The following is a 27883-nucleotide window of genomic DNA, read 5'->3' as shown; positions in this document are numbered from 1 at the left end:
TCTACCTTTTCTCTCTCTTTGTGTGAGAGCTTTGAGTTTTAATTCAGGTGGGTTATGGCTGTGATGTGTGACTTGTCCACTGGTTGGCAGTTCTTTTGGAGGTCTAAAAGGTTAAAAACATATGAACAGGAGCATGTAAAAGGTGATGTGTCGTAGCCCTTGTGCTTTTCTTTTTTTTTTTTTTTGCCTTTCTTCAGTAATATAACAGTAAGAACAAACTAAGCTGATCAAACCAGAAATACAGCCAGAAAGTGTTGTAAAAGCAGCCAGCTTTGCTGCTGACCACTGCCTCTTTCACACAAGAGAAAAGGGATTTGCCAATAGTTTGGATGCTTTTTATGGGCCTAAAACCAACATTGAATCAACACTATTTTACTTCTTAACCAAACAAGCTGAAAGCAATTTTATGAGCTGTGCGAGGGTGCAGGAGGGAAACGTCTGTCTATGCACGCACTGAAATACATGAAAGGTTGGAATGAGAGAATTCTCGGCTCTACTTTTTTTTTCTGTCATCATTATTACAGGACCATCCACAAAAACCTTGAAACTTTGTCTGCATTCTTATTGGCCAATAAACAAACGCACTTGACTCTTTTGTGTTGCTTAGCAACGCAAGCCAGTCCCTGGTTTTTATATATGAAAAACCAGGATGCCACCAATCTGGAGACTTACAGGGTGCAGTGTGAAGGAGACCAGCCACGGTGCATTTTTAATTAAAACATTTCAAGCTTTTATGAGTGAAAAGGGCTGAAAACATTTTCTGTGATTATCAAGCGATGGTGACATGGCTGGTTTTAGCATTTAGCGTCAGTGGAGATGAGGAAGAATTATTGTTAAAATGTAACTTGCATGTTGGTTTCACGTCAGCTTTGGACTTCAAACAATCTTCACTTTGCTTTACCTGATCTGATGTAAATGAAGAGACTTTTTTCATTTGAGTTTTCTGTTTGCATCACATAGATGTGTTTTCTGTCCAGCCAGTCATGCAGGTATCTTGGTAACGATTAAAAAAATATGGTATGTGTGGTATGTTTTCAAATTGTTAATGTCAGCAGCCTCGGGCCTTTTGAACATATTTTTCTCAAATAATTTCCTACATCTAGATTTATCTGTGCTTCTTTCCTTCAGTTTTTATTCAGTAACCATATGTTCTGCTGAATTTTACAGAACTTCTTTAGGTGATGCAGTGATTTGAAGTCTTTTAATTGTTTGTTTGTATGTTGCTATATTTTCTCTTCTATATGAGTTACATCTATGTCAAAGTAAAAAAAATAAATAAATAAAAAAACCGAAAGAAGACACAAATGCAGTGGAGCAGAGAGCAGATTCTTCTCTGCTGTGTGAGCATGCCTCTCAGTCTTCTTAGTGACAGTAGGTATCTTATATTTGCTCAGGTCTGTTTACTGATATTAATCAAAGCTCAGAGTAGGCCAAGCTCTGCACCCACCTCATCCACAGACCAAATGCAGGCAGTGTAGTGTAATACAAGGCAAAAAATAAATATAAATGACAAAAAGCAGTGGATACAGCGTGCACAGGACCCATCCCATAATTATTTCTGATCCTACTAAGCACTATCAGTTTAGTTCACGTCTCAGGTCAGCCTCTAACATCACTTTTGATATGTCTGATTGTCTGGTTTAGTGACAATTTCACCATTTGGTGTGCATTAGATATCAGCTGCAAACATTCATGCGTGCTTACACTACTATGAGGACTTCGGGTTACCAAATCTGGGAGTCCTGCTCCATTTCTTTAAAACTCTGATACACGCTGAAGAAGCTACAGGAAGCAACTGTTACACACTGTCCATTACAGGTACTGAGGCAGCCTGTTCCATTCCCAGAGGGATTTAGAGCCCCCTTGTTCACTGATGACTTGTATTTAGTCCTCTAAGTGTTGCACAAAGTGAAGAGTTAAGTATGGCTTTCTGGCTCCAGGCCATCCCATAATATCTCTGAACACACAAGCAGGATTTTTTTTCTGGGTTCTCCTCTAATGTCAGTATCCAACTCTGTAATGTGAATGTTGGTGCTGATGTGAGAAAATGCAGAAACACACATAAGAGGTTTACAGTCAGGTTTTATTTTACCAAAATAAAGGACTTTAAATACTGTTTGTTCCAATTGAGGATAATTGATAAACAATAGACACTTGGATTAAGAATATGTAGCATAACTGGAAAGTTTAGAACAAGCCTGTTGAACAATAATACTCAGCTATTTCATTCTGTGGCGTACAAAGTACTTTATGGCATTATTGCAGTATTTCCCTGAGCAGCTTTTGTTGTGTGTGATTCAGTTCCATGAATGCTTAATTGATGCTTCTGATTGCCAGTAATTAACATTGCTGAACAGTTTGGCTACACTCATTCACATGGTGACTGAATCAGACCATTTTAAGTGGTTTTTACAGAGCAAGTTTCAAATTGTCACCACTGAAAAAAACCTCCAGAAAATTCCCATCAACAAGGCCAGGAGTGAAATGTGAACCGAAGAGTCGTGCAGGTTAAAGCTGACGTAAACCGGAGGGCACTGCTTGTGCTGAGAGGTAGACTGGGACTTGTTGTTCTTTGATCAGCGTCACAACAAAATCACTAGTCTTCCACTCAGCACCACCAACACTTTCTCACGTCGCGTCCACATCCTCTGCTTCGATCTGTAATAAAAGAGAAAGAAAGAAACAGGCTTGTAACACCGCAGGGCCTTATTGAGTCTGAACCTTCCCCTTCACTGTGCTGGTGTTAAACATGATGTATCGATCTCACAGCGTCACCATCGTGGACTTGAGGATATGCGTGTGTCACAGGTGTTGCAGAGCACCGGCTGGTAGTGTGCTGATGGGTTGTAAACTTTAGATGTCGGAGACGCTACATGCAATTCCCATCTCTGGTGTTTCCCTCAGCCCATTTCTCTCTGAAGCCTGTTGACATTCCATCCTTCCTTTGTTGTTGTAATGCCAACCTTTCAGCTCCTCTCAAAAGAGGGAGACAGGAGGAGGAGGAGGAGGAGGAGGAGGGGGGAGGGAACACAGAGAGAGAGAGGGAGGATCACACCACAGCACTTAGATTAAATGCTGTTCACCATATGCAGGGAGCAGAAACCCTGAGCGGTGTACAACCCTGAGGAGGCGGAAACGTGGCCCTCAAACTCTGATTTTTTTTTTAACTCCTGCAAATTAAGTCACATTTATGCTAAGGGGGAGAGAGAAAAGAGACATACAGATTGTCCTGCATCTCCAGTATGTTTTTTTTTTTTTTTTTTTTGAGCTGGTAGCTATGCAACAAGACTGGGAGTCAGTGGAAGAGGGGGATGGGAAGATGGGGACAGTTTAGAGAGAGGAAGGAAGGAAGGAAGGAAGCAAGCAAGGAAGGAAGGAAGGAAGGAAGGAAGAGGGGGAAGATGGGGTCCTTAAGTGCAAACTAGAGAAAAGAGGAGTGCTGAAGGGAGACAGTACTCTGTTTATACCAAGAGGAGGACCCATGATCAATAATGTCCACTGAACTCATTTTCATACAGTAAAACAAACCATTTGCTGTTGCTCTTGGAGGCTTTCAAAGAATCTGCCACTCAGAAAAATCAACCATTCAGTCCCCAAACAGCAGCTGAATTTAATAATATTCAGTGGATGTGTCAGCATGATTGGAATAAAGCTGTAAGAGCCACAAATGAGGCTGTTATTCCTTCCAGATCGCAGCTAAATGGAAATGATTAGCCCTCGACGTGGGAGCTGTCCAGTGTCTCGGTGCTGAATGACGCCCTACTTTTTTTTCTTTCTTTTTTTTTCTTTTTTCTTTTTTTTCCACGTCCATCTCCTCCTCAGCATCTCGCCTCGATTCCGGCTCGGAGAAAAAAAAGAAAAAAAAAACATGCCACCTGTTGCTGCACCGAAGTTTTCTCTCAGGAGGTTATAAAGCCAAAAGACCTGTGATTATCTGACACATTTGATCCCGATCTTCAAGTGTAGTCTGGTCACTTATCTGTTATTTTTCTTCTTCCCTCAAATCACGGCAACATGACGACACGATAAACATTTTCCCTCAAGGCACGAAGAGGAGGAAGAAGCCGCTGTCATTTTCATCTCCCTTAGATATGCTAACAGCTGTTCTCTTTTTTCTTTTTGTTTAGGACTTGATTTTGCATCGTTTGTTGTATTTTTTCTTTTTTTTGTTCTTTCAATCCGGATGCGCCGAGAAAAGGGGGGGCAAAAAAACAAGGAAAAGGTGGAGCGAGGAGAAACAAACATTAACGTCCTGCAAATGATGCGGCGTTCGTGTGGATCAACCGGGATGGATGATTTAAAAAAAAAAAAAAAGAATATAGATGGACTCACCGACGGAGGGAACAACAGGTGATGCTGACATAATGCTGCGCTGGATGAGTAGCTGGACGAGCCTCGGTGGCTGTGGGGGCTTTTCTGTTGAAATCAGCCACAATCTCTTCGCCTGTGCGCCCTCCCATCCGAGCTCCACGTAATGGTTATGGTGATGTTACTAGGTAGGCTGGAGGAAGATGGTACTGTGTGTTTATATACGTCCGCTGCCCGGAGAAGACAAGGAGGAGGTGGGACAATGTGGAGTGACGACTGCTGGAGGAGACCAATTGACGTGGATTTTTATTTTTTCTCTCTCTCTCCAGACCTTGTTATGGGTGCGGCCCAAACCCAGCAGCCAAATTACATTATACGAAGGTTAAAGAAGCATATGAATAAAACATATAGAAGCCCAGGATATATGTCCATAAAAGAATATTGATATTTCTACTAGAATTTCAGGTTAAAAAAAAAAAAAAATTCATTGTAGAGCTAACGCAGTCATTTTTTTTAAATTTAATTTTCACTTGATTAAAGGGGAGAAAAAAATTAATTGAAATCATGCCTCCTTCCCCAAGAGTGCAACAAACTTCACCTCTGCGCCTAGCTTTGGTGAACAGCACATGTAATTGAATTAAAAGCTGAACTGTGAGATCAGGATTAAACATCTTATTGATTTTCCATGGAAAAAAAAGAGTAAAATGTTACATACTGTACCTGGGGGATGGGGAAACTGCCTAGCCTCAATGGCAACATAGGAGAACAACAGGGATAAATAGGGTTTTATTTACAACAACAGAAAGTAAAAAATGAAATACAGGGATAGAAAACAATGGGTAAAGCATAATCAGCAATGTAACGTGCATAAAAGAATCAGGTTACAGTGCATTTGGGTAAAATATGCTCCTGCAACCTGTGTTCGCTCTTGTATCACCGTTAGAAACTAACTAATCTATAGTCATCCATCAACTGTAGAGTCTCCGAAAACAGGTCATCAGCGTCTACATATATGAGAACACACCACCCACCCACCTCAATGTAAAATTTTTGCTGTCTGAGAGAAAATCCATCCCTGTGATGCAGCACGAAGCTGGACAGTGGGTCAGGAGATGACCATCGTAAGTCATTACTGCATTAGAGCTACCATCAGATGACATAATTATCACTATTATTCACTGTTCTTGATCTCCTTGACAGTTTAGCAGTGGGCTTGTGGGGGCGCAAGGGAAGCTTTGTGATTTAAATGAGCTATCATTTTAAATTTGAAATCTCTTCTAAAGTCTGTTTTAACCCAGAAAAAGCTCATCTTTGTTTATTAGAGTTACATATACCTGAATTAAATAGGCTTAGGTAGAACTCTACACAGTTGCTCATGTCAGAATGTGCAGATCTATGAAGTCCCCACTTCTTCCGCTGTAAAACTGTAAAACTACTCAGCACCACACAATGGCAAGTTGATTCTGAGGAAGAATAACAATATGGACAGCCCTACCTTGCACCGTTGCTTCCTTTAGATTTGCATGGATTTTACAACTTACCACCTCTTTGCCACCTCCCCTCAAGCACACCAGCTCGCCTTCAACTCTGCAAAACACTGTAAAACTGCTCTACGCTGCACATTGGCAAACTGTGATATTCCAATTCAGACAACCATCCATATTTGAAGAACAATAATGATGCAGAAAGCCCAACCCTGCAAGTTGACAGAATTGGCTCCTTAGGTTTTTAGATATCTGTGTTTTTGAGACTGTCATCAGTTTCAAGCCAGAAATACTAAACCAGGTTATTGACTACTTGTTACATCCATGATATGTCTTCTAGCATATAAAAAACACCATTTGAACATGTCATCAAGTTAAAAATATGTATTTTTCATTGGATGAGGTGTTTAAAACACTAGAGACTGGAGTCAACATTGCTGGGTTTATTTCCAGTCCAGTAGTGAGTGTAAAATCGAGCTGCACTGTCACAGTCAGCAGAGGTGTCATTGGTCCTGTTTCACTTCATGCTCCTCACTCAACATATCTGGACTTGAAAAAACTGCAACAGTCAGAACACAATTTGAACATGATTGTTGAATTACACCCCTCGTGAATTTCAAATCACAGCTACAGTAATTGTTAGTAGGTAAGTTTTGTCTGCAATTAGACAATTAAATAGCATTTGTGTTGTGAAAGTAGTCCGTGAAGAATCATTAAAAAATAAGCACTACAACTCTTCTCTTAAAATCATGCTCATCTCTCAACTATTTTCACTTTTGTCTATATACTGTCAAAATGGTGACACATTCTCTGTTTTCAGTTTGGTGCCCCAAAAACTCCAAAATGTTCAATTTATAGTGACAAGCAGAAAAAAAGAAAGAATCTCAGGTTAAGATGTTGAAGACCAGAACTGTTAATTTATATTAGTTAGCCTTGTGAATTAATTGAGTAGTTATCTCAGCTTTCAACTTTAATTTCCCACCCAAGGAAGACGTTATGACACAATTACAAGGACGTCTCCTGAATGCAGCATCATATTGAAGTTTCTATGTCGCTCCATTAAGCTTTTATTTCAGTGAGCTATTTAAATCCCAGCATTCTCTCTGACACCAGCTAATTGACGGATCATCCCGATGGAAAAACACCCTTCCCATCCCTCCTGTTCTATGAAAGGTGAGTGTCTGTTTGTTCACTGGCACACAAGTGACCCGTTCCTCTCTCTGTTCTGTTTTCCTCTGACAAAAATGACCAAAAAGAAACCTGGGTGGCTGCAGCTATTAGTTAACACAAAAGCCTTGTTCCTTTGATATCCCTGAAGCCTGGGTATCAGTGAAACTCAAGAGTCAGGCTTAGGGAGGAACCTGGGGGAAGATCCTGTTCGCTGTGTTGTGAGGCTTTAGTTGTATAACGAACATCACACTCTGTGCCTCTTGATAGAAACATCAGGAGGTAGGATTATGCATATTAGTGATCCCCCTCTGTTCTCCCCTCTGCTTTCAGGGCTTAATGTTAACATCTGCACACCGAGAGCCACAGATGAGCTGAAAGAGTGTGCTGAAAGTCTTCCATTCAGATGATTTATATGATCACTATAATGGACTATGCATGTTATTTCGATGACATTATAATGGAGTCTGAAGGGGAGAAAGGCTCGGGCTCTTTGGTGTTGATAGAAGCTGAGTCACTTAGGCTTACACTCTCTGATTTTCATCCGAAAAACAAGCACTTCATGAAAAAAGACCTTTAATTTTTGATATCTGTCAATTAGCACTGATATTTTACTTTTTTTCTCCAGCTCAGTCCTTCTTATTAATTGTCAAATTCCAACAATGCAGCTGAGGATCTTTTCGGATTTCTAAATTAAAGTAGAGCATAATTATTCAGCATCACCCATCATTCGTCATGTATTTGGACCCTTCAGCTATTGTTTACACCGAGCAAATCCATTTGCAGTTTAAATGTGTAAGAGGGAGTTTGGAGAAGCTACAGGGCACAAGCAGAGGTGTAGGAGGCTGTGAACATTCATTATTTTTCATGCTCTGGGTCAAAACTATGCATGTGTGGGCTGAGCTGATAATGTGATAAAAGAAAGACAGTCAACGCTATTGTCAGGATCTTAATCCCGTCAGCGTCAGATCTGATCGTCACCTCTAAGGTTGCATGTTTAAGGTGGATTGTAAGGGTGTGGTAGCAGCACTGTGGCACTGAATCACTGAATTAGGATGTGCTGGATGGCTCCCTCTGCTGTGCACTTTGGATTTGGACGACACACAGAGACACATCTGCTGGAAAGCATTCAAATGTGTGACAAATTAAAGGACAAACCTGAAATAAATGAGCTGAGAAGATTAAATTAATGCATATTGCTCTGTACGGTATGTTAATGGCGTGAAATAAATGTAAAAGCCTTCACAATTAACCCAAGAGACTTTCTCTTGGCTTAGAGCAACGTGTTAATCACTGCCATCAGTTTTTCTCTTCATGTCAGCAGCCTGGTAATTTAGCTTAGTAAAGGGAAAGAATACAGGAAAAATATAGAAACACAAACCTCATGTCTGACTGAGCTCCACCCAGTCATAAGGTTGGCACCACAAGTACCATTATACTACTATTTGTACACAGTGGTGTACTCAAGAAGAATTTCTAAGCTCCAACACATAAATGGATTAGCTATTAAAATAAAATATAATGAAAATAATTTCCATTTAACTTTTTCTGAAATAAAAAATACCTGCAAACAAGCATCTCTTGGCATTTAAAAAAAAAAAAAGAACCTCAGAAAAAAATGTATACTAGTCTGATAAAGGATAAGTGTAGTGGTATTCGATATTTTTCTGTCATGTTTTTCAAAAAAGACCAAAACCAACAATTTAATCATATTAACAACTGTTGTCTCTGATTAACACAGGACTTACAAATTACTTCCATCTGTAAATATTCACCAGAGAAATGTTTCGATACGCAGCTGAATATAGCTAACAATAATAACAAAGGCATGATTTGTATTGCATTAAATATACTACAGCTACATCTGTAGTATATTTAATGTATATTAATCAGTTTCAGTGTTAGCTCGTATTTTGTATGTATATCTATCTTATCATGCATGTATCCAGTTGTGTGTTATATGTTTCTTGTCCCCCACCTCCTCTACCTCTTCTGTCCCTCTCAACCCACCAGCCTGCAGCAGATGGGTCTCCCCCATATAAAAGAGCCGGGTTCTACTCAAGGTTTCTTCCCGTTAAAAGGGAATTTTTTCTTGCCACTGTTGCCTTTGGGTTTCCTCTGGGGATTCAGGCATATGGGGCTCTGTAAAGCATCTTGCGACAATTTGAATTGCAATTGCTGCTATATAAATAAAATTGAAGTGAACTGAATGAACCTACGGACAGCATCCCACAGTAAAATCATTGCTTGCCCTTTAGGAAGAAACTGCAAGACTCAACCTTGCTAATAAAACACAAAGAAGCCTGATGCTTTCTGGGAACACATCTTTCGTCAGATGTGACCAAAATAACATTTTCTGGTTTAGATGGGATCCAGAATGTTTGCTGTGAAGCTGGCTAGGACCACCACAGTGAATGCGTGGTCCCAGCAGTGAATCACGGAGGTGGAAGTGTAATAATGTTGGGCTGTATGATTACAAAAGGCGTTTGTGCTTGTCAATACATCCGGATACCGACTGAAAACATGACTCCCAGTCTGCAGAAGCTTGGCAGAGGAATATTCCAGCATGAACATGATCCAAAGCACACTGCTAAAATCACACAAGAAGGTTAACGTGAAAACTATGCCAAGCATGTCACTTGACCTGAATCCAGTAGAGCACCGCTGGGGTATTTTAAAGAGGACCGTAGCACAAAGAGCAGCTGAAAAAATAGTCAGTAGACAGCAAAACATCTCCATTTGTGCATCACTGATATCCTCCGTGCTCAGGAGAATTGAGTCTGTCATCAAAAACTTGGGTGAAAAAGATTAGTCAGTATTGGAAGGTGAAGTGACTTTTCTTGCTTTGAGTTCTTAGTGTTGGTTTTTTATCTCACAAAATAGCAAATACCCTACTGTTCAACTCAGACGCACCGACGCAATTTAACTGTTGAGAGGCGATACAATTTTGAATCATTTGATAATTTTACAATTAAATAATATCACACGGGGGTGTACTAACTTCTGCTGTAAACTGTATATTTGTGAGCCTTTTTTATACATATTTGGTATAATTGAATAGGCTGTGGGTTGAGTCTCAAAGACAGAGCAGGGACGGACAGAGAGAACAACTGACAAATTGATTATGGAATTTTCATGTCATTTGTTTACATTAAGGGTAGCCAGAAATTTTAATCCAATTATGTTTAATTGGGGTAGTATATCTTTACAGTCTGCTAGCTGTCTGTGCTCTGTGCACTGAAAGAACCTGGTGTTTGTGCACAGCCCCGCTTCTGTAAAAGAGCAATGAAGTGGCTTGGATCAGTGCACACAACAGTAACTTAGCATGTCCTGGCATGATTTTGCTAATGGGAGGAGAGATGGGTAGTAAAAGTGAGAGGAAAAGGTAAATTTAACACATGCTGACTACCTAAATATCAACCATCTTTCATGAGAATCACTGACTGCACCTTGAATTCCACCAGCAGATGCCACTGAAATGTCTCCATTCTAAGTGAGGTCTATTTACTGGCCAATAAAACAGCAATGACATAAATTACAAGATATGATCATTTAATTGCTGATTATCTCTTAGTACAGAAATATTTTCCTTTTTTTGTTTAAACATTCGTTCTGTAATTATAGTTGGCAGCATTGTCTTGAAGTGGCATTAAAAGAAATTTCCAGAGTTTAGCAGTGAACCGCCCATCAGTTTCCCTCAGGTAACATCAGTAAGCAAACATGCTATCTCTGTACGATAAACTTTCACAAGACAAATAAATAGCATTCATTTAAATGTAGCACACTAAGTTAACTCAAACATTCAAACAAAGAGAATGGGAGAAAATGTGGCAGATGATCTATTATTTTTTTTATCCCAGATTAAAAAACAAAACAGGACATGAGCATGACTGCTCAACACAGAAATGGTCTGAAGTAGTAAAAGACAAGTGCCCCGAGCTTGACTATCTTAGCAGACATAACACAAAGCAGAAGTTCTCCACAGAACGTCGATTCACTGCCTGGTTTAATCCCAAGTGTTTTTACTGTGTGCTTTAGTTGCGGTTACAAATGACACTGATAGGCCAAAGCGGTTTCCATTTAATTTCCCTTGCCTTATTTTCCAATTAAGAAAGAAGGAAAACAAGACAAGTGAAAGATTTCCACACACGTCACATTAAAATGTTGTAATTTTCTTTTAGTAACTTAATGCTCTAATGTACAATGTTTCCAAATAGAAACTTTCTTTTAAGATGTGCTTACAGGACTTTTCTCGAGAGATTATGAAACAATGTTTGTCAGTCCTGCGTAATATTATCAGACTAAAAATAAACTCAGATTTAAAAAAGGAGATCAGACCCTCTCATCCAGTCCTGATTATGTAATTATCAGTGTAAGTGAAACATTATTGCCTGTCGGGAAAATGCAAAAACGCAAGCTTGGATTTTTCTGAAAACATGAAAAAAGCCAAACTTGCTCCACAGATCAGACCAAAAACTGCAGTTACACACATAAAAGTAAATCTACCAGCCTTTGAAACAAAAACACTAGTAAGAATTATGTTTTTTTTTAAATGTAAAAAGAAAAACAAACAAACAAAAAAACAAAACAAAATAAATACACAATCAAAAGGACAAACTCAAAATTTGGCAGTTTTGCACAATGTCAGCTTGTAAACAAACATAATCACACGGGGAGAGAACGGTCCCAAAATTCTCCTCGTCATCGGGGATCACTGGAGGCATCGGCTCCACCAATCAGGAGGAAGTGGAATACTGTATGTACTGTACTTATGTCCTCTGCCCTTGACAGTCAGGCTGTTCTTCTCTCCACCTCCTCCCACCGTCAGCTACAACTTGGCTAAATAAACTAAGGGCGATTGAGGGGACCCTCTGCAGACTACCGAGATGAAAATTCAACGGGCCCATTTACAACTTGACACATGCAAAGGTATGTTCTTTTTTCCCTTGTAGAACAGACTATCGGATCCTGGTGAAGAGATTCAGCACTGAGACCGATTCCTAAAAGGAGGAGGTAAAAATAATATCACGGACAGGAAATAAAACTGATCGTGTGCATTCACGGGGATGTGAGAGATATAAAGTGAGAAATAGGGAGAGTCAGTACCTTTGTAGATCTCATCTTACTAAAGACGTTCCAAAACCTAAGTGTTTCATCTCCAGCCCCCGTCACAATGGCCTCTCCGTCAGGTGACATGGCCTGCACATAGCTCATTATTATACACTGAATACAGAATTGAAATGCTTTGTTTTCAGAGTAATCAGGAGAACAAATGAGTAGTGATTTTAGTTAGACTCCAGCAGGGGTGGCTTTAATGAGCACCTTGTGTCCTCTTGTGCTCATTGATGCTTAATAATTAAAACAGTGGAAAGGAAATCATATGTAGACTTGCAGCTATTTCCTTCGGCTTAACAAATAAATAAAGACATGGAGTCAAAATACTTCCAATACCCACAGTTCTTGTAGTGACCACCTATTATGGTACATTTATCTTTCATTTTTCATTAGAATTATTAATATTTAGCATCACTTTTAGTTTACTCTTGTAAATCTGAAGCTATCTTGAGGAAATCTTCGACATACAAACATTTAGATGAAAACAGAATATACTGACCAGGTAAAGTACCCTGTAGGAATGTCCTGTAAGTTTGGCCACTTGGGTTAAAGAGGGATACTTCCACACCAGGATCTGGTTCTGGGAATAACCATGTGTGCTGACCTGCAGAAAACAAGCAGGGGTTTCACAATATTTACATACCCACTAACATATTCAGATCTAAATTGGCAATACACCAGAGAAGTTGATGTCATGTAATTCCATACCACTGCTTTCAGTGCAGAGAGATGTGTTTAGGCTAAGTTCAAAGACTGGAAGCAGGGGAAGAAAGCAGTTTTCCTCAATCAAAAGTTACATAATACTCCTTCAATTCAACACAGCAAAACTGTTTTATTTAGATGCTGAATCTTCTTGGATAGCAAGCAAGTCACCAACACATAAGCTTGACCTCAGTTTTAGTCCGCATTTAAAAACAGAGACATGTATTTTATTTGACATCACTGCTATAAGACAGTAAAAGACTTATTGTGACTCACCAGTTCGTTGGTGTGTTTGGACCAGGCCAGGTTGCAGACCTGAGAACCGGTGTCGGTGCACTGCAGGGGCTGGCCGGTCAGAGTGTTCCAGAAGCGGATGCAGCGGTCAGCGGTGCCGCCTCCAGACGCCAGCAGGCCGTGCTGGTGAGGAGACCAGGCGATGGCCTTCACTGCCGCCAAGTGCTCTGTGTACTGCTGCACTGGCAGGACGCTCGAGTGGTTCCACACAAGTAACTGCAGACAGCAGATTTGAAGCAATGGGAGGATAAGAGGCACAGACATAAGCAATAATTCATTTTTGGGGGAAAAGAGCGATCCTGGCACAGATGCGCAGCTGACAGAAGTACCAGTCAAAGTCTCTGTCTGCATACCTTGTTATCATTTCCACCTGAGGCTAGCAGCTGGTGGTCTGTGCTCCACTTGAGCCCACAGACTTCCTGTCGGTGTCCTTGGAGACGGCGCTCTGACTGGAGAGGCGGGGCTCTGATGTCCCGCTGCAGGATCACCCGATCACGGCTTCCAGACGACAGCTGGTCCGCATTCCACGCCAAAGCACCTGGCAGCGAAGAAAAAAAGGCAGATCAGAGGAGAGATGATTCATCGACCATGAATGAGGGATGTCGCTAAGCAATGGCGCAAAAATGAATGAAGTTTGTGACAGTTCGACTCCGGCAACTTTCTTCGCCTCCATCTCCCTAGACTCTCGACTCACCCACTCTGGCCGTGTGTCCTTCTAGTACAGAGAGCTTCTTCCCTGCTGCAGCATCCCAGATCTGTACATAGCCTTTATGAGTTCCTACTGCTACCAGGTTACCCTAAAAATGGAAAGCACACTTTGAATATCACACTGACGTATGTAGGTGTCTAATTGCACGACAGCAGAAAAAGCTCACAAAATCATTTACAACAACAAATAAAACAAGCTCAAACCTGCAACAGATATTTATAATGCCACCGTTTATGAGTTCCCTGAGCTGCAAGGCTGAAGCCTAAAAATAGATTCATTTAAGTTTTTAAAGGTTAAAGCGGAGCCTGCAAATCAAAATTGCATTTGCATTTTTATTGAATATGAAGTTACAGCCCTGTTCCATGGTGGATTTCAATTGTCAACGTGAGTGACTCAACTGATTACTCAACAACAAAAAATGAACAAAATATTTATATGCAGGCTTAATTACTGCCCGTTTTATTGTGTTGTTTTTTCTTTTTTTAATCTAACCTTACAACTGCTGGCCAAGATGACAAAAGATGAAAAACCCACCCTCTCTGACCAGCCCACTGAGGTCACAGAGTCTCCCTCTACAGAAAGGTCACAAAGACGTGTCACCTAAAGAGATGAAGGAGAAACAATAAAAAAGAGAGAGACTGACATTGACATCCAGGAGGCACTTTAATCACATCCTACCTATACATATGTATGATACACGAGCAGTGAGACAATTAATTGACAGATCTAATACGATTAGAAACATTGTTTGATCAAGAATCTAATTTTTCTTTTGTAGTAAACACATTACACACCTGGCTGGTACAGGCACTCCACAGGTATACACAGGTGCCCAGTCCAACACTGAGCACATTCAGAGAGGACCAGTCCACTAGGTTGAGGTAGAAGTCGTCCTGAAGTTCTGGAGCATCCAGAACTTTGAAAGGAATTTTGGAAATCTTGCGTGTAGGTTTTCTAGGAGACCGTAGCAGTTTCTGGCTGCAATGCACAATGAAATTTATTGAGGGATTTCATTTTATTTCACCTCAATAAATAAAAAGTATGTGAAAAACAGCTGGCAAAATATATTACCTGTTGCTACTGACAGGTGACAGAGAATATGGTGAAACTGTGTTTCCATCCTCCTCTGGCAGAGCCCTCTTAGTGCTCACAGAATACTGCAAAACACAAACAGCTGATTACTAATGCAGGAAAGCCCCCCATAAAATAAGTGCATTACACAGATATGTTATCTGTTTTTACACTAAAAAGGCTCCTCTTGGCAGGGGTAGATGGCTGCAAACGACGATCTTCTGACTGGGGGTCCTGGACCTTCTCAATGCCTGCTCCTAGCAGCTCGTTCTTCAGCAGAGCTGAGTAAGCCAGGCCATCAGCTGAAAACAACGGAAGAGAGAGAGGGTACATCAACCCAGGCTGTTTAAATGAACAAGTTAGAAACGCTGTGCTCCCTCTGCAGTTTCTCAGCTCTTGCTCCCATCTCCAAAGATCAGGGAGAATTTTTTCACTAAGCTTTATTTAGTCCTTATGTCAAGTTTCCATGAGCCTGCCCAGGCTCAGCAAACAAGAGAAGGTCAAATTATAAAGTTTGACTGGAGCGGACACAGATACCTCTGGAAATAAGGTGAAAAACAGAAAAGACTCACACTAAAAGTATACAGCTATAACAGAGAAGACCATCTGTGGAGCTGAGAAACAGGAAAACTAAAGGTACAATGCTATCATGATAATTCATCAACTAAGGCATCATAATACAGGAAGTTCAGTTTACATCAGTAGTAACTGAACACAATAAACAGTAATATAAGGCTGGTATCCAAATGTAGAAAGAGGGACACTGGAGTGAAACTAAACCGCCAACTTGAGACATGATGAGACACGAACAGAGATACATTTTACAGACAGATTTCTCCTGTCTCCAGGAGAGTTTATGTGCTGATGACAGGAGAAGCTGTGCTACCTAGTATCACCACAGCAATGAAGCTCTGTGCAGGTACACCCTGCTGCGAGGCTGCAGAGGAAATGTATGTTACCATGGTTTGGTGCAGCACAACATGGCAAAAAGGACCAACCAGGCAGTGGGAAAAAGAAAATTATGTACAAAGAATGATGCATTACCTTTGTTGCTGTCGGTGGTGCCATCTTTGGTTTTCCTGTTTTGATTGTGGGATTTTTCTATTTCCTGTGTCAGAAAATAAATCAGTAAGTGATCCTTCCCAACCAAATATGTGAACTGAATGTGTAAAAGCACAAAACCTGAGAGAAGTAATCTAAAAGATTATGTTTACTTATCAGTCATTTCCAACACTTTCATCTTGAGAACATTGCTCTTTTGGCAGGACTGACAGTGGAATCCTGGATATGATGCAGCAGACTCACATTAATGCGGTGGAAGTTGACACTCCAGTTGGCTCCAGCCCGGGAGGGAATGAAGCGATCACCATGCTTGCTAGGGGAGGACAGTGGGGAGCTGGTAGGTGTCAGAGATCGCACCACTCCTACAGCTTTCTACGCAAAGGAAGAGAGGAGAAAGCATTTTTTGACTGGCAGCCAGAGACAACCAAGCCTTGGATAGCCATTTGAAAACTTGATAACAAAGCAGGAGGATAATTTAGGTGGCAGATGGTGCATTTGTTTGAGCTGTTAATGACAGGAGGCAACATTCACAAAACCCAGTCATTTGGCCAGTGAGGTCTTGTTTTCTCTCGACACTCATCACACTGTCAAATGACTTGCCTGTTAACCCTCTGAACCCCAAAACCTGCAAGCCAAACAGAAGCTTAAAATCATGTCAATTGAGCAAAATCAATGTGTTCTACATGTCAGTTCAAAAACTGCTAAAGATTAAACTGTTTGGTCTTACTACATTCTGTAAAAACAATAAATTTTTCGCACCTTGACCCAGCTGTAAAGTCATTGAACTGCGACCAGCAGTCTCATAACAAAAATTCAGGGGCTTTTTGGCTGAACTGGCCTGAAATATGTGGAGGAAAAGTTCTGTTGTCATTTACTCATGCAATCTGTCTAGTCGCTATTTATTTGTGTATGTTTAGATGTGTGTGGGTTTCAAATACTGGTATGATTGTGTTTTACTGATTCTCATTCATAGATTCAGTCAATGTATTACTAACACACGAGAATACTCTCAACACTCCGGAGATAAAGAGTAGGCAAAAACATGGTCTTTCCTGTAAATCAGTTAAAACTGGCAGGCTATGGAAACACACCGATGTGAGATTTATGAAATGAGATTTCTGCCAGTATTAAAAGAGGCTTGTTATGCAGGCGACAAATAACATGAAGCTGACCCTTTGACTGCCTCTTGCAGAGGCATGACCAGTGAATGATCCGGAGGAATTTACCCTATGGGAGAAAAATACATAAAGCTTGTTTCTAGAACATCGGAGGAATAGGCAATGTACCGCATAAATCATGTGTGTAACCCAATTATTTCCATTATATATTCCATTAAAATGTACAAAAAACCTTGTTGAATGAGCGGTGGCACTCATTCCATGGCTGACTGGCAGTGATTGTGCAGGTGAATCCCTTAACACCCAGAAAGGAAACTGTTCTGTTTGTATTTATTCAAAACCAGAAATTTACATAATAAACTGCCATAGTTGTACCATTTCCACAGAGTTGAAGAACTTTATATTGCAGGGAAAAATAAGCTCACAGTGAGTGAAAAAAATCTGACAGAAGTAAAGAAAGGCCAGAAACTGCTTGGGATTCAGAAAGTTAAACCATTTTCTCTTTCGACGTGGAGAGTAACGCACTCTCTGCCAGCTTAAGTCCTTTGCTAGTTAACAAGTTACCAATTGTCTTTATATGAGGCTATCATTATTCTATCAATAATCAAGAAAATAACCTAATCATATTAGTCACTCAGCTTGAGGTGTAAAACTTAACAGTCTGTACTTTACGGTCTTGAGGTTCAAGGTTCACAGTTTATTGTCATATGCACAGTAAAGAAACATGTTTCCCTGTACTATGAAATTCTTTCTTTGCTAACCACAACAAATGCCAAAATACATCAAAAATGAATAAATAAATAAATAAAAAGATAAAAATAAAATAATACATCAATAAAACTTGACTAGACAAACTGGTGTTAATTCTTTTAGGAGCAATTATCTAAATCCAAAGACAGTGATGTAACAGACAAAAATGAACAACAAAAAAAACAAAACAAAGGCATGTATGATGACTTACTATGGGGCTTGCATTCTCATTTTGGATATTGATCTGTCTGAGCAACCTGCACTCATAGTCCTGATCCATGATGCCTGAAAACAGGTTAACACAACAATAAAATTATACCACAGACACTTATTTAAAAAAACAAACAAAAAAAACAGATTATCAAAACATTTTTGTCAACTCTGTAAAGATCACTGACGAATACTGTTTAAGCAATACAACAATTTCAGATGACAAAATAAATAAGTGATCCTGCTTATTAAAATCCATCCAACAATGTTTATCAGTCCAGCTCCTGCTGTATCATGTATTTGCTGTTAGGCAGAGGAACCAGAAGTAATCCAGTCTATAAAAGGCACATTTAACTGGATGCTAACGAAAAGACAAAGTCAACAGCCACCTAGAGAAAGCAGATTACCGTCGCTTTACGGTGATAAATTAAGCAACATAGCTGGAACACGGTTCACAGTTTTAAAATCTTCCATAAAGATTACAAAGAAAACCCCGATCTCTATCTAAACTCTAGTTATGTCCCATTACATCTGTTGACAGTGACATTACAGTGTACATGATCAGCTACGGCTGAGCTCAGTCTAATACGCTAACAACAGCACTTCTATTATCTTTGTGAAAACTAGCAATTCAGAACTACAAAATCAATCTAACAAAAGGAATTTACTTCTATGGTCAATGAAACAAAAAAAAGTCTTGGTGGCTATCTCTGATCTGTAATCGTTGCACTGAAATGAATCAAAAACCAAATAATCCAATTACCCAGGATACACAGCTATGCTAATGCTAACGCTAGCTCAGCTGACTGACCTAACGTAAGATGAGCTAGCCGTCCGGCTAATGCACTGGTAACATTGTTTGTTCACAATGTTCACTAGAATTAACACTTACCTTCCCCCGATAAGCCCTTCCCCTTCACGCACTGTTAAATACGTTTTCTTGGAGGCGCCAATTTCGATGGAATTATCTCGTTTTATGCTTTTTACGCTTAAAAAGAAAACATACAAAATACAAATGTTTTCTTTTGCCGAGCATTCAATTTGGGTTCGCTAAGCACCACGGGAAGGACGTGACGTCACTGTTTTTGAATCACACATTTGGCGTTGCTACGGAAACCTGTCACACACAGCGCCTCCTCTGCTCCCTGCTGTTAGAAACATTGTTACAGTCAGTACTGTGACTGTATGTTAGCATCATAAACTGTATGTTAGCAGCACAGGCAGTATGTTAGCAACATATACTGTATGTTAGCACCACAGACTGTATGTTGGCATCATATACTGTATGTTAGCACCACAGATTATATGTTAGCAGCACAGACTGTATGCGAGCACCACAAACTGTATGTTAGCATCATAAAATATATGTTACCACCACAGACTGTATGTTAGCAACACAGACTGTATGTTGGCACCACAGATTATATATTAGCATCATAAACTGTATGTTACCACCACAGACTGTATGTTAGCAGCACAGACTGTATGATAGCATCATAAACTATGCTAGCACCACAGACTGTATGTTAAGCCGCGATTCCACAAGCATCTACTCGGCGCGGTATGGTTCGCCACTATTGTATCTGACTCGGCTCGTCTCGGTTTAGTTGTTTTTCCAAATAGCCTCATCGTGGGTGGAGTCGTCATAGCGCAGCGAGCTGAAAGTCCCTTAACGTCATTTGCGTGCGACACAAACGCAACATAACGGAGACGATGGTTCACCTGCTGCTCAGTCTGTGGCTTTCTGTCAGATTCAACGTAATAGAAGAGTCGGAGAAAGCTGAGAGCGGCGAGTCGGAACACTCAGGAGACACACGGGAGAGTTTGGGAGACGAGCAGCAGTATCAAGCCGAAGACAAGAGGATATGAACTAGACGACATATGAGGGTAAGCTAATGCTAGTTCGCTAGCTATCGTGTATCAGTCCTGTGAACGACCCTGTAATGGCTGCAGTTTATCGCTATTAGGTATTAAAATATGTATGCTGTGTATGTGTTTCAGATGGCTCTCTTATGAGACTTCATGGGATTTACCTGAAGCAGCAGCACAGGAGCCTGCAGTGGCACAAGGTGTAGAGGAGGAGGGCAGAGATGTACGGGATGCATTGATGCAGTACGAGTCATGCAAAAGTTAAGTTATTCTTCTCGCTATACTTCTGTTTTTCTGTCCCCGGACCGCTATTGTTTTCTTTAATGCCATTCTGACAATAAACTTTTGTACCTTTTGCAGATGTGTCTGTGCTATTGTTTTATTTGTGAAGGTTAGCAAGATTACATGACAAATTAAACGCCAAAACATTAAAACAGCTGTTTTAAGAAGATTCCAGTTTGATAAATCAGTATTGCTTTGGTGTAATTCAGTCAACGGAATTATGAACCATAAAGGAGTTTGTGTTAAAACATGTTAAATCCCATTAAACATAAATACATTAGGGAATACAGAATTGTTTGGTTCAGACTGTTGACTCTTTTCCTACCAGTGTCTTAACAGACAAAATGAAAAGTTATGATGCAATCACATAAGTCACAAAATAGTTTATTAGTCAGCAGCAAAATCAAAACTATTTACAATGTGCAAAGTACAAACTGTGGTGGGCCTCTCCTACAGTGGAGGGCTAAAAGTAAAACTATAGACAACTAAATCTCAAGTCTCTGGGAGGTGGACTCGCTGGCTGCCCACTGCCTACCCAGCTACCCCAGCTGCCCCAGTACACCCAGGAATGACTGGTTGAAGGCAGCATTCTGGGCCATCTCCTCCCACTGCAAGGCCGCTTCATTCTCTCTTGCCTCGCTGAGAAGCAACCAGATGTTCTCATCATGCTGGGTGCCGGTTCCGCTCCTTCTCAGCCTGCATCTCCACAAGTACGCTAGGAAGGTCCAATTTTCTGTGGCCCCTTTTCCTCTTGCCTAGACCAACGACAGAAAAGTGATCAGAGTCAGCTTTAGTAAGTACACAACATGCAAGGAATTTGGTTTCGGCTGTTGGTGTCACACTAGGAATATGGAAGAGAATAATAAAAAAATAAACTGTAGAAAGAGGAACAGGAAGAAAAATGAAATAGCAAAATTAAATAAAACAATATATACAGAAATTTACAGCTAGACTGGAATAAACACATTAGCAAAATGATAATTGCTATAAACACAGTACTGCAAAAGCAGAGAATGCTGTTCATGGTGAAAAAAAATGCTGTACATGTCCATTGGAATACTGACTATTGTACAGGTGTGTAGGAATGGCTCAGCTGTTTATTACAGTGATGGCAGTGGGGAAGAATCTGTTTTTGTGTCTGGTGATTTTTGTGTTCAGGGATCTGTAGTGCCTGCCAGAGGGGAGGGGGGAGACAGTTTATGTCCAGGGTGAGTGGGGTCTCTGATGATGTTTCCTGTAGTCTGTTTCTGTCCTGCTGTGTGGCTGATCCAGAGGTGCACAGGACAGATCGGATGACTGCAGTGTAGAACTGGATCAACAGCTCCTGTGGCAGGCCGTGTCTCCTCAGCTGTCGTAGGAAATACATCCTCTGCTGAGATGTTTTCATTTTGGTAAACACATGACACACTGCATGACTTTCCAGCATCTTTCAAATGGCTTTATTAGTATAAAAAGAGATACCAGTGAAACAGGTGTACTATAACTAAGTAAAAATAGACTAAACACATTCCATGTGCAAAAATTAAAATGAAGACACATTCAATGACATATGCTCTTTGTAGGCAGACTCTTGACTTGTGACATACATAATTTTACCAATTTGCAGACTACAACAAATCCTTACAGTGAAATATAACTGATAGTAAAATTTATTTGCTGAATCTCTGCAAATGTTGGTGTGTTATTGTCAGAATCATATCAAGAGCCTGGTTTTCCAACATGGTCCAACAGCTTAGCCACAGGAATCTGATTCAAAGTGCCAAAGAAAAGGTACAGTAGGTTCAAGTAAATTACTGTGATTCTAATTTTTAAAAAACCCTCAACACCCAGAAATATGTGCAAAAGTAAAGGTTTTTAAACTACACCGTTTAAATGGGCTACATGATAAATACACACCAGGACAGCTGAAAACATGTTTTTCTCACAAAAGCTGAGCAAATATGTGGTTCAAGTCAGCAGATCAAAGGGCTCATGTAGTTCAAATCAGGACAGTAATGCTGCCAACAGCTTTCTAATTTAGGCAGGGTATTAATTGTGAGCTTTACACAGGGTAAATACTCCCTGTTTGAGATTAGATTAACACCGGTTTAAACCAAATGTTCATATGTCCTGGACTGACTCTTGTTAAACACAGTTGTGGTCACATTACAAATGGTCCTGAATAGGGCTGAACAATTATTGATTTCAAATCACTAATTGCAGTTTGAAACAATGTAATTTGCAAATCACAAAGGCTACAATTACCACAAAAGCTATGCAACGTATTTAACCCAGGGTCTAAATGGTTGTGTCAATGGTTTTACAAATTCATGTCATCCTACTTGTGTGATACCAATGCTGTGGATGGTATCTCATGGTAATGCTCATTCACATGTTTGCGTTACAGAGTGAATATTGAAGTGAGGCTTGACTTTCTCTATGAGACTTAGATATTATCACCTAATCATTAAACCATAGTAGTGAATGAAAGTCACATGCCAGCTTAGGTACAATCACAAGCTGTTAAACATTGTCCAAGTGTACAGCATGTTCAGTAGAAAACTAGATTAACAGGTTTATACTGACAATTGAGGCAAAAGTTGAAAATGGCATGTAAAATTCCCCAGAACCAAAAAATAAGACAGTGTTGAGTTGTCCAAAGCCCTGCATTACCTGTGATAACTGACAGCAACACAGGAGGAATAGTCTGAGTTGTAACTTTGCATGGCCTCAGAAACCTTGCTAGAACATCTCAAGTCTGAGACAACACTAAAGACATTTATTGCAGAGAAGTAAAGAACTAAACAGCAAAGTGTAGATGCTAATTGTGTGGTTTTCAAACCAGTGTGGAGTGATTACAGGAATGGCAGACTGAACTAAAATGAAAATGAAGTGTTTCTGGACGCAGGACGCTGGTCTTACAGGGAGGAGGTATCTCGCGACATAAGTTGCAGACCATTGCTGACCTGGAAGCGAGTTTCATCTGATATACCATATTGCTCCAAGGGATCCTGTAGAGAAAAGCAGGCAGTGAGTACAGACTGCCAAAAGAAAAAAAAACAAAAAACAGTGCACAGCATAAATTCACTGTTATTGAAGGAGAGTCAAACTTTACACAAAAATCTCAAAGAAAAACACAAAACAGGAAGTATTTTAACCTCAGAGTATTCTACTCATATAGAAAGTCTGTGTTTTACGGGGTTGAAGTCTGAGATCTCCACTTTTAGAATGCCTGCCCTCACGCTAACATAAACAGAATGTGATTTCAGTTGTCACTCTACTTTGAATATTTACATTTATTATCGCCTTTTTCAAGGTCTTAGGGAGGATTGTCAAAGAAAACTGTGTGAAAGCCTGTGGATCATCCTCAGTAACAAGGAAGTTGTTTCTACAAAACACACACTGCTAGCTGAGCTTTTTTTTGTCATATGTTTTCATTGGGATGATTGCATGAATCTCAGCAGCACAGACCTAACAATAAACCTTCAACTGTCTTTTTTCATTTCCCTTTCCTTCTATCTTCTACAGATATTAGAGCCTGGCATGGAGAGTGCTGGTGTAATTCACACTGCAACCCTTTTCATGGTGTGACAAAGTTGATTAGAAGCGTCATCTGTGTGGCATTTAGTGCGCTGACATGCTGCTGTTAGGGGTCTCACCTTCCCAGTGAGCCTGTGGATTTCAGTCCGATAGAATATAAGGTTCTTCCGCATGAACTCATAACTGCAAGAGATGAGACCACAAATGAATTTGGCATTTAGGTGGATAATAAGGTTCAAGCAAATACAGTGAAAATTAGGGCAGTCACAATCATGAAATTTTAGTTGACGATTAAACATTATTCAAATAATTGTGTTTATTTGCACTTTTCTACTCATATTATGCTTCTATAATAGTATAATCCTAATAATAGTTTGACCATCTAAACTCCAAAGTCTGTGTGTGTGTGTGTGTGTGTGTGTGTGTGTGTGTGTGTGTGTGTGTGTGTGTGTGTGTGTGTGTGTGTGTGTGTGTGTGTGTGTGTGTGTGTGTGTGTGTGTGTGTGTGTGTGTGTGTGTGTGTGTGTGTGTTTATTATAATTGTTGAATGAACTGTTCTTTGTGGAGCCCCAGTATTGCTCATTAATGTACTGTGTAATTAATATACTCTACTACTTACATTTTTGATTTGTTTCCATACTTGTGATTTACTTGTATACTCCTGCTTTGTGAAAGTACCGTTTGCAGTTCAGCAAAACAGTCCATAAATTTCTGGCACGTGACTACATTGCATGTAATGAGTTTAAAAAAAAAAATTGGAATCTGATTAGTGCAAACACTATATTGAAAGCATTTTTTAAAAATGAAACATGTCGAATAAAATCATTTTTTAAAAACTGTCATGATTCTAGACTTAGATTTTGATGATTTTCCTGATGGAACAGTATCACAGATGAGTACTTCAAGAGCATTAGAAAGCTGGAAATGTGACGATTCTTTCTGTTTTTACAGTTTCTGGCTCAGATAAATAGTGTAATTTTGGTGATTTTTATAAAAGATACCATGCTTTAACTGTTGGGACAGCTAATTCTAAGTTCTGGTGTCATTAAACCACGGCAGAAAAAGAGGGCACAGGGATATGACACTATTAAAGGAATACCTTTCAAAACTCAATCTGTGGAATGATGTGGAAATACTGATGGTAATATCATATTTCTGCTAGCCTCATACAGGTAAATAGAAAAGATTCATATGATTATGTAAAATGGTCATGGTCAGCTCGCATAATCACTATCAGATGATTATGTAAAAGTTGAGACGGAGCCAGTTGAAACTGGGGTTGTATTAGTACGCCTATTTCTTTTACCAGCCTTTACGAGTGAAATATTGTCTAAATACAGAACATTTCAGCATATGCGCAAAATAAAAGTGTTAGTTCCACCCAAAAAGCACCCAGTGAGCTTTGGCTGTCACTTGGTTGTTGACTTTGGGTGTGCTTTGCTGAACCATGCTAGCCAAATCAGCCCATCAGCATTCAGTAACATTATCAGAAAACACAATGAGAACCACTAAGATCCCTCATTCAATCTCCTGTTTGGGAGCATTATGTTTTCCAAGCAAGCTGGAACACAAGACATAGAAAAGCAGTGATGGATCAGCTGAAAGCCATTCAACAGAACTCACACTGCAGACATTGTACATATGGAACAAGCAAAATAATTTGTGCTGGCTTCTCCTATGTGAGTCTATTATTGGTGGCCAAAACACAACTTCAGGGGCAAGCTGCTCTTAACACAGCATTCAAATAGCACCCAAGAGCAGATATAGACAGACTGAACATATTAAGCTGTAGAGAACACTCACCATAGCTTTCTAATTAAGTGGGAACAACACTACCATGGTTATACGTAGCAGTCACAACAAGCATGGTGCTTTACTTATTTACATTTTTTTTAAAATGTATGCAAGTCAACTGCATTTTTGTTTGCAATTATTTTTAGTGTTAAGGTATACATAATTTAACATATAAGATGTCAAAAACACAGATGAATCCGCCTCTCAAATTTACATCTACAGTAATGTCCTAAATTGCATGGTGTGACCAACATTCATACAACAGCAATATATTCTGAGAAAATTTGTATTGTTATTTGATAAATGGCTAACATACTGAAGTGGTTTTCAACATTTATATGACCTATTTTTTCTTATTTCATTAACTGGTCATTAACAGGTTTCTAAGCAAATGGAACCTTTTATGTCTGCTGTAATGGGGAAGAAAAAAACAAATCAGTCCTACCTCGCTTTGATAATGGAGTCTACCCATTCCCCACACTGCTCCTCAGAGTCACACTCAAACAGATACTTCCTCTCTGCTTCATCCAGAAATGCTACAAAGCCAAACACATAGCAGCAACTGAGAAATGCATTAAAAAAGAACAGACACAAACTTTAACATGAAGTCATAAGAAATGAGTTTTGCCTTCCAGTTCACTGACAATTTATCAATGAAGTTTGAACAGTATCGACACAAACATGTAAACTCACTTATCTGAAATCGGTCATTAGCTGAGAAAGTGTGGGTTAGTGTAAGGGTTGATGGATAATCGGCTCTGAATTTTCCAAATATCACTATTGCTATTCTTCCTTAACTCATTTCTGATTAAGTCAGTAAATTAAAAAAAATTTGCTATTTTGGCTCTGATGCAGCCCATGACCAGAAAATCAATACAGCCGGCATCACGAAGGACGTCTCAGTTCCTAAAATACATATCGAGAAGAGAGGATCGCAGAGGTTCGTCGGAGGAGCTATGTCCAAGGATGCACAGCTGTGTACTCGATGTATCATCGTAAACTTTGCACCTGTGACATGAAAGAGGTGTGACATATAGCCACAATACACAAACCATGTAAGGAGCAGGACTTACAAATGTGTGTGTACGCTAGATTATTAATGTCCCTCAATCAGAGTATATGTCACTCTGTATTTGTATAGCGCTGTTTTGTGTGTCACACCTAGGCTATGCTTCACTGCATGTGTGTTAAAGGAGGTTTCTGTAGTCTCTGCTCTGTGATCACCTACAGCACTATTTTATTAGTCAAACAGCACAAGTAGGAGCCTATGAACACTGAAAGAGCAACGCTGTAAAGTTGTCTGTAAGGCATGAATAAACAAAGGCTTGTCAGCAAAGTTTTGTCTTGAAATTTGAGCACTTCCGAAATGTGACTTCATTGATTCAGTTCATTGATTACTAAGTACTGATATCAGCCCTGGAAAAAGACAAAACAATTAGGGCCAGTGTAAAACAGAACTGTGAGGATGCTCACCAATGGAGAAGGTCTGGCTGTCCTCCCTCTCCACCCGACACTGCTCCAACAGCAAAGCTCCAATTGGCTGGCAAGCAAATAATGATTTAATTTTGCATCAGCATTTTGTTGTTCTTTTTAAGAAGTGCTTTCATTTTATCCTGAGGTGCAGGGAAGAAGATGACGCATTTTAAACACAAGCTGTGACATTGACAGGTGTTCAAATATTGACTCAACTGACCTCTTCCTCATCAGTCCGGAAATAAAAGAGGAAGTTGACGACCAGTTTCACCAGCCTCTTCTTTACAACTGTGCGACAACGAAAGTGAAATGAGAACTTCACAACACACACAGCACAGTGCAGTAGCAGGACCTTTCTGCTGACTCTGGCATTAGCTGCGGGCCAAAATTCATGAAATAGAAAAATGATAACACCGCCTTACCGTCTCCTTTCTTGGGACCTCTCATGCCCAGTTCAGCTGCCATCTCTGAGGGCTGGCGGCTCAGAGACACCAGCTCCTTCTCGTTGAAACGCATCACTGACGCAGATACACACCGTTTGGACGCAGACAGACTCGGGGACACTGTGGCTACGGTTGACCCGTTTCCCCGACACTAAACATGACAATGGCGCTGGCTAACGATAGCACGATGTAGTAAATATGATGTTTATACCGTCAAGTTCACGTCGCTGCTTCGTTATCTGATGTCGTCGAAATGTGACGGAAGGTGATCGGTCATTTCGGCGCTCAAGTGGATACAGCGGTGTCCTCCTTCATGCTAAACACCGGACACACACACTCCCCTCTCGGCTGGCGACAGTGACACTCCTCACGAGTAATAGTACGGTGGTCGGTGAGGCTCAAACAAGGCGAGCGATATTGTCAAAAGTGCACTGCAGTGAGAAGCAAATAAAAACATTTCGAAGAAAATGAGTTATCATTAAAACAAAGACGCAAAAACTTGGAAATATAACAA

General features: G+C 40.1%; 2 protein-coding genes and 1 long non-coding RNA gene across 3 annotated transcripts; all 3 read right to left on the bottom strand.

Moving 5' to 3' along the window:
* Nucleotides 1-2064: 2064 nt before the first annotated feature.
* Nucleotides 2065-4610, bottom strand: LOC129349764 (uncharacterized). Its single transcript, XR_008602877.1, has 2 exons — nucleotides 2768-4610; nucleotides 2065-2658 (listed from the first exon to the last, which is right to left on the bottom strand). It is a non-coding gene; the product is annotated as an uncharacterized LOC129349764 (long non-coding RNA).
* A 5884-nt stretch (nucleotides 4611-10494) lies between these two features.
* Nucleotides 10495-19060, bottom strand: fzr1a (fizzy/cell division cycle 20 related 1a). Its single transcript, XM_023275923.3, has 14 exons — nucleotides 18883-19060; nucleotides 17992-18065; nucleotides 16156-16284; nucleotides 15895-15958; nucleotides 15022-15152; nucleotides 14851-14936; nucleotides 14574-14757; nucleotides 14314-14379; nucleotides 13765-13867; nucleotides 13424-13608; nucleotides 13053-13286; nucleotides 12574-12678; nucleotides 12066-12158; nucleotides 10495-11959 (listed from the first exon to the last, which is right to left on the bottom strand). The coding sequence occupies exons 2-14, from the start codon at nucleotides 18058-18060 to the stop codon at nucleotides 11918-11920; spliced, it is 1491 nt and encodes a 496-aa protein (XP_023131691.1). The 5' UTR covers nucleotides 18061-18065; nucleotides 18883-19060; the 3' UTR covers nucleotides 10495-11917.
* Nucleotides 19061-21564: 2504 nt separating this feature from the next.
* Nucleotides 21565-27749, bottom strand: plekhj1 (pleckstrin homology domain containing, family J member 1). The gene is made up of 6 exons (XM_023275957.3): nucleotides 27349-27749; nucleotides 27147-27214; nucleotides 26927-26993; nucleotides 25899-25989; nucleotides 23780-23843; nucleotides 21565-23131 (listed from the first exon to the last, which is right to left on the bottom strand). The coding sequence occupies exons 1-6, from the start codon at nucleotides 27440-27442 to the stop codon at nucleotides 23039-23041; spliced, it is 477 nt and encodes a 158-aa protein (XP_023131725.1). The 5' UTR covers nucleotides 27443-27749; the 3' UTR covers nucleotides 21565-23038.
* Nucleotides 27750-27883: the final 134 nt, after the last annotated feature.

Source organism: Amphiprion ocellaris, chromosome 10 (assembly GCF_022539595.1).
Source record: "Amphiprion ocellaris isolate individual 3 ecotype Okinawa chromosome 10, ASM2253959v1, whole genome shotgun sequence".
Taxonomy (NCBI): domain Eukaryota; kingdom Metazoa; phylum Chordata; class Actinopteri; family Pomacentridae; genus Amphiprion; species Amphiprion ocellaris.
The sequence above is the reverse complement of the archived record's forward strand: the minus strand, read 5'-3'. Positions and strand labels throughout refer to the sequence as shown.

What these genes read in the sequence shown, in the direction of transcription:
- fzr1a (XM_023275923.3), bottom strand. Translation starts at nt 18,060, where the DNA reads ATGGATCAGGACTATGAGTGCAGGTTGCTCAGACAGATCAATATCCAA. An exon ending in TCACCTGTCAGTAGCAACAG is followed by an intron (nt 14,758 to 14,850) that starts GTAATATATTTT and finishes TGTGCATTGCAG; the next exon opens with CCAGAAACTGCTACGGTCTC. An exon ending in CCTACAGGGTACTTTACCTG is followed by an intron (nt 12,159 to 12,573) that starts GTCAGTATATTC and finishes AGCTATGTGCAG; the next exon opens with GCCATGTCACCTGACGGAGA.
- plekhj1 (XM_023275957.3), bottom strand. Translation starts at nt 27,442, where the DNA reads ATGCGTTTCAACGAGAAGGAGCTGGTGTCTCTGAGCCGCCAGCCCTCA. An exon ending in AGGTCCCAAGAAAGGAGACG is followed by an intron (nt 27,215 to 27,348) that starts GTAAGGCGGTGT and finishes GTTGTCGCACAG; the next exon opens with TTGTAAAGAAGAGGCTGGTG. An exon ending in GACTCCATTATCAAAGCGAG is followed by an intron (nt 23,844 to 25,898) that starts GTAGGACTGATT and finishes CATCTCTTGCAG; the next exon opens with TTATGAGTTCATGCGGAAGA.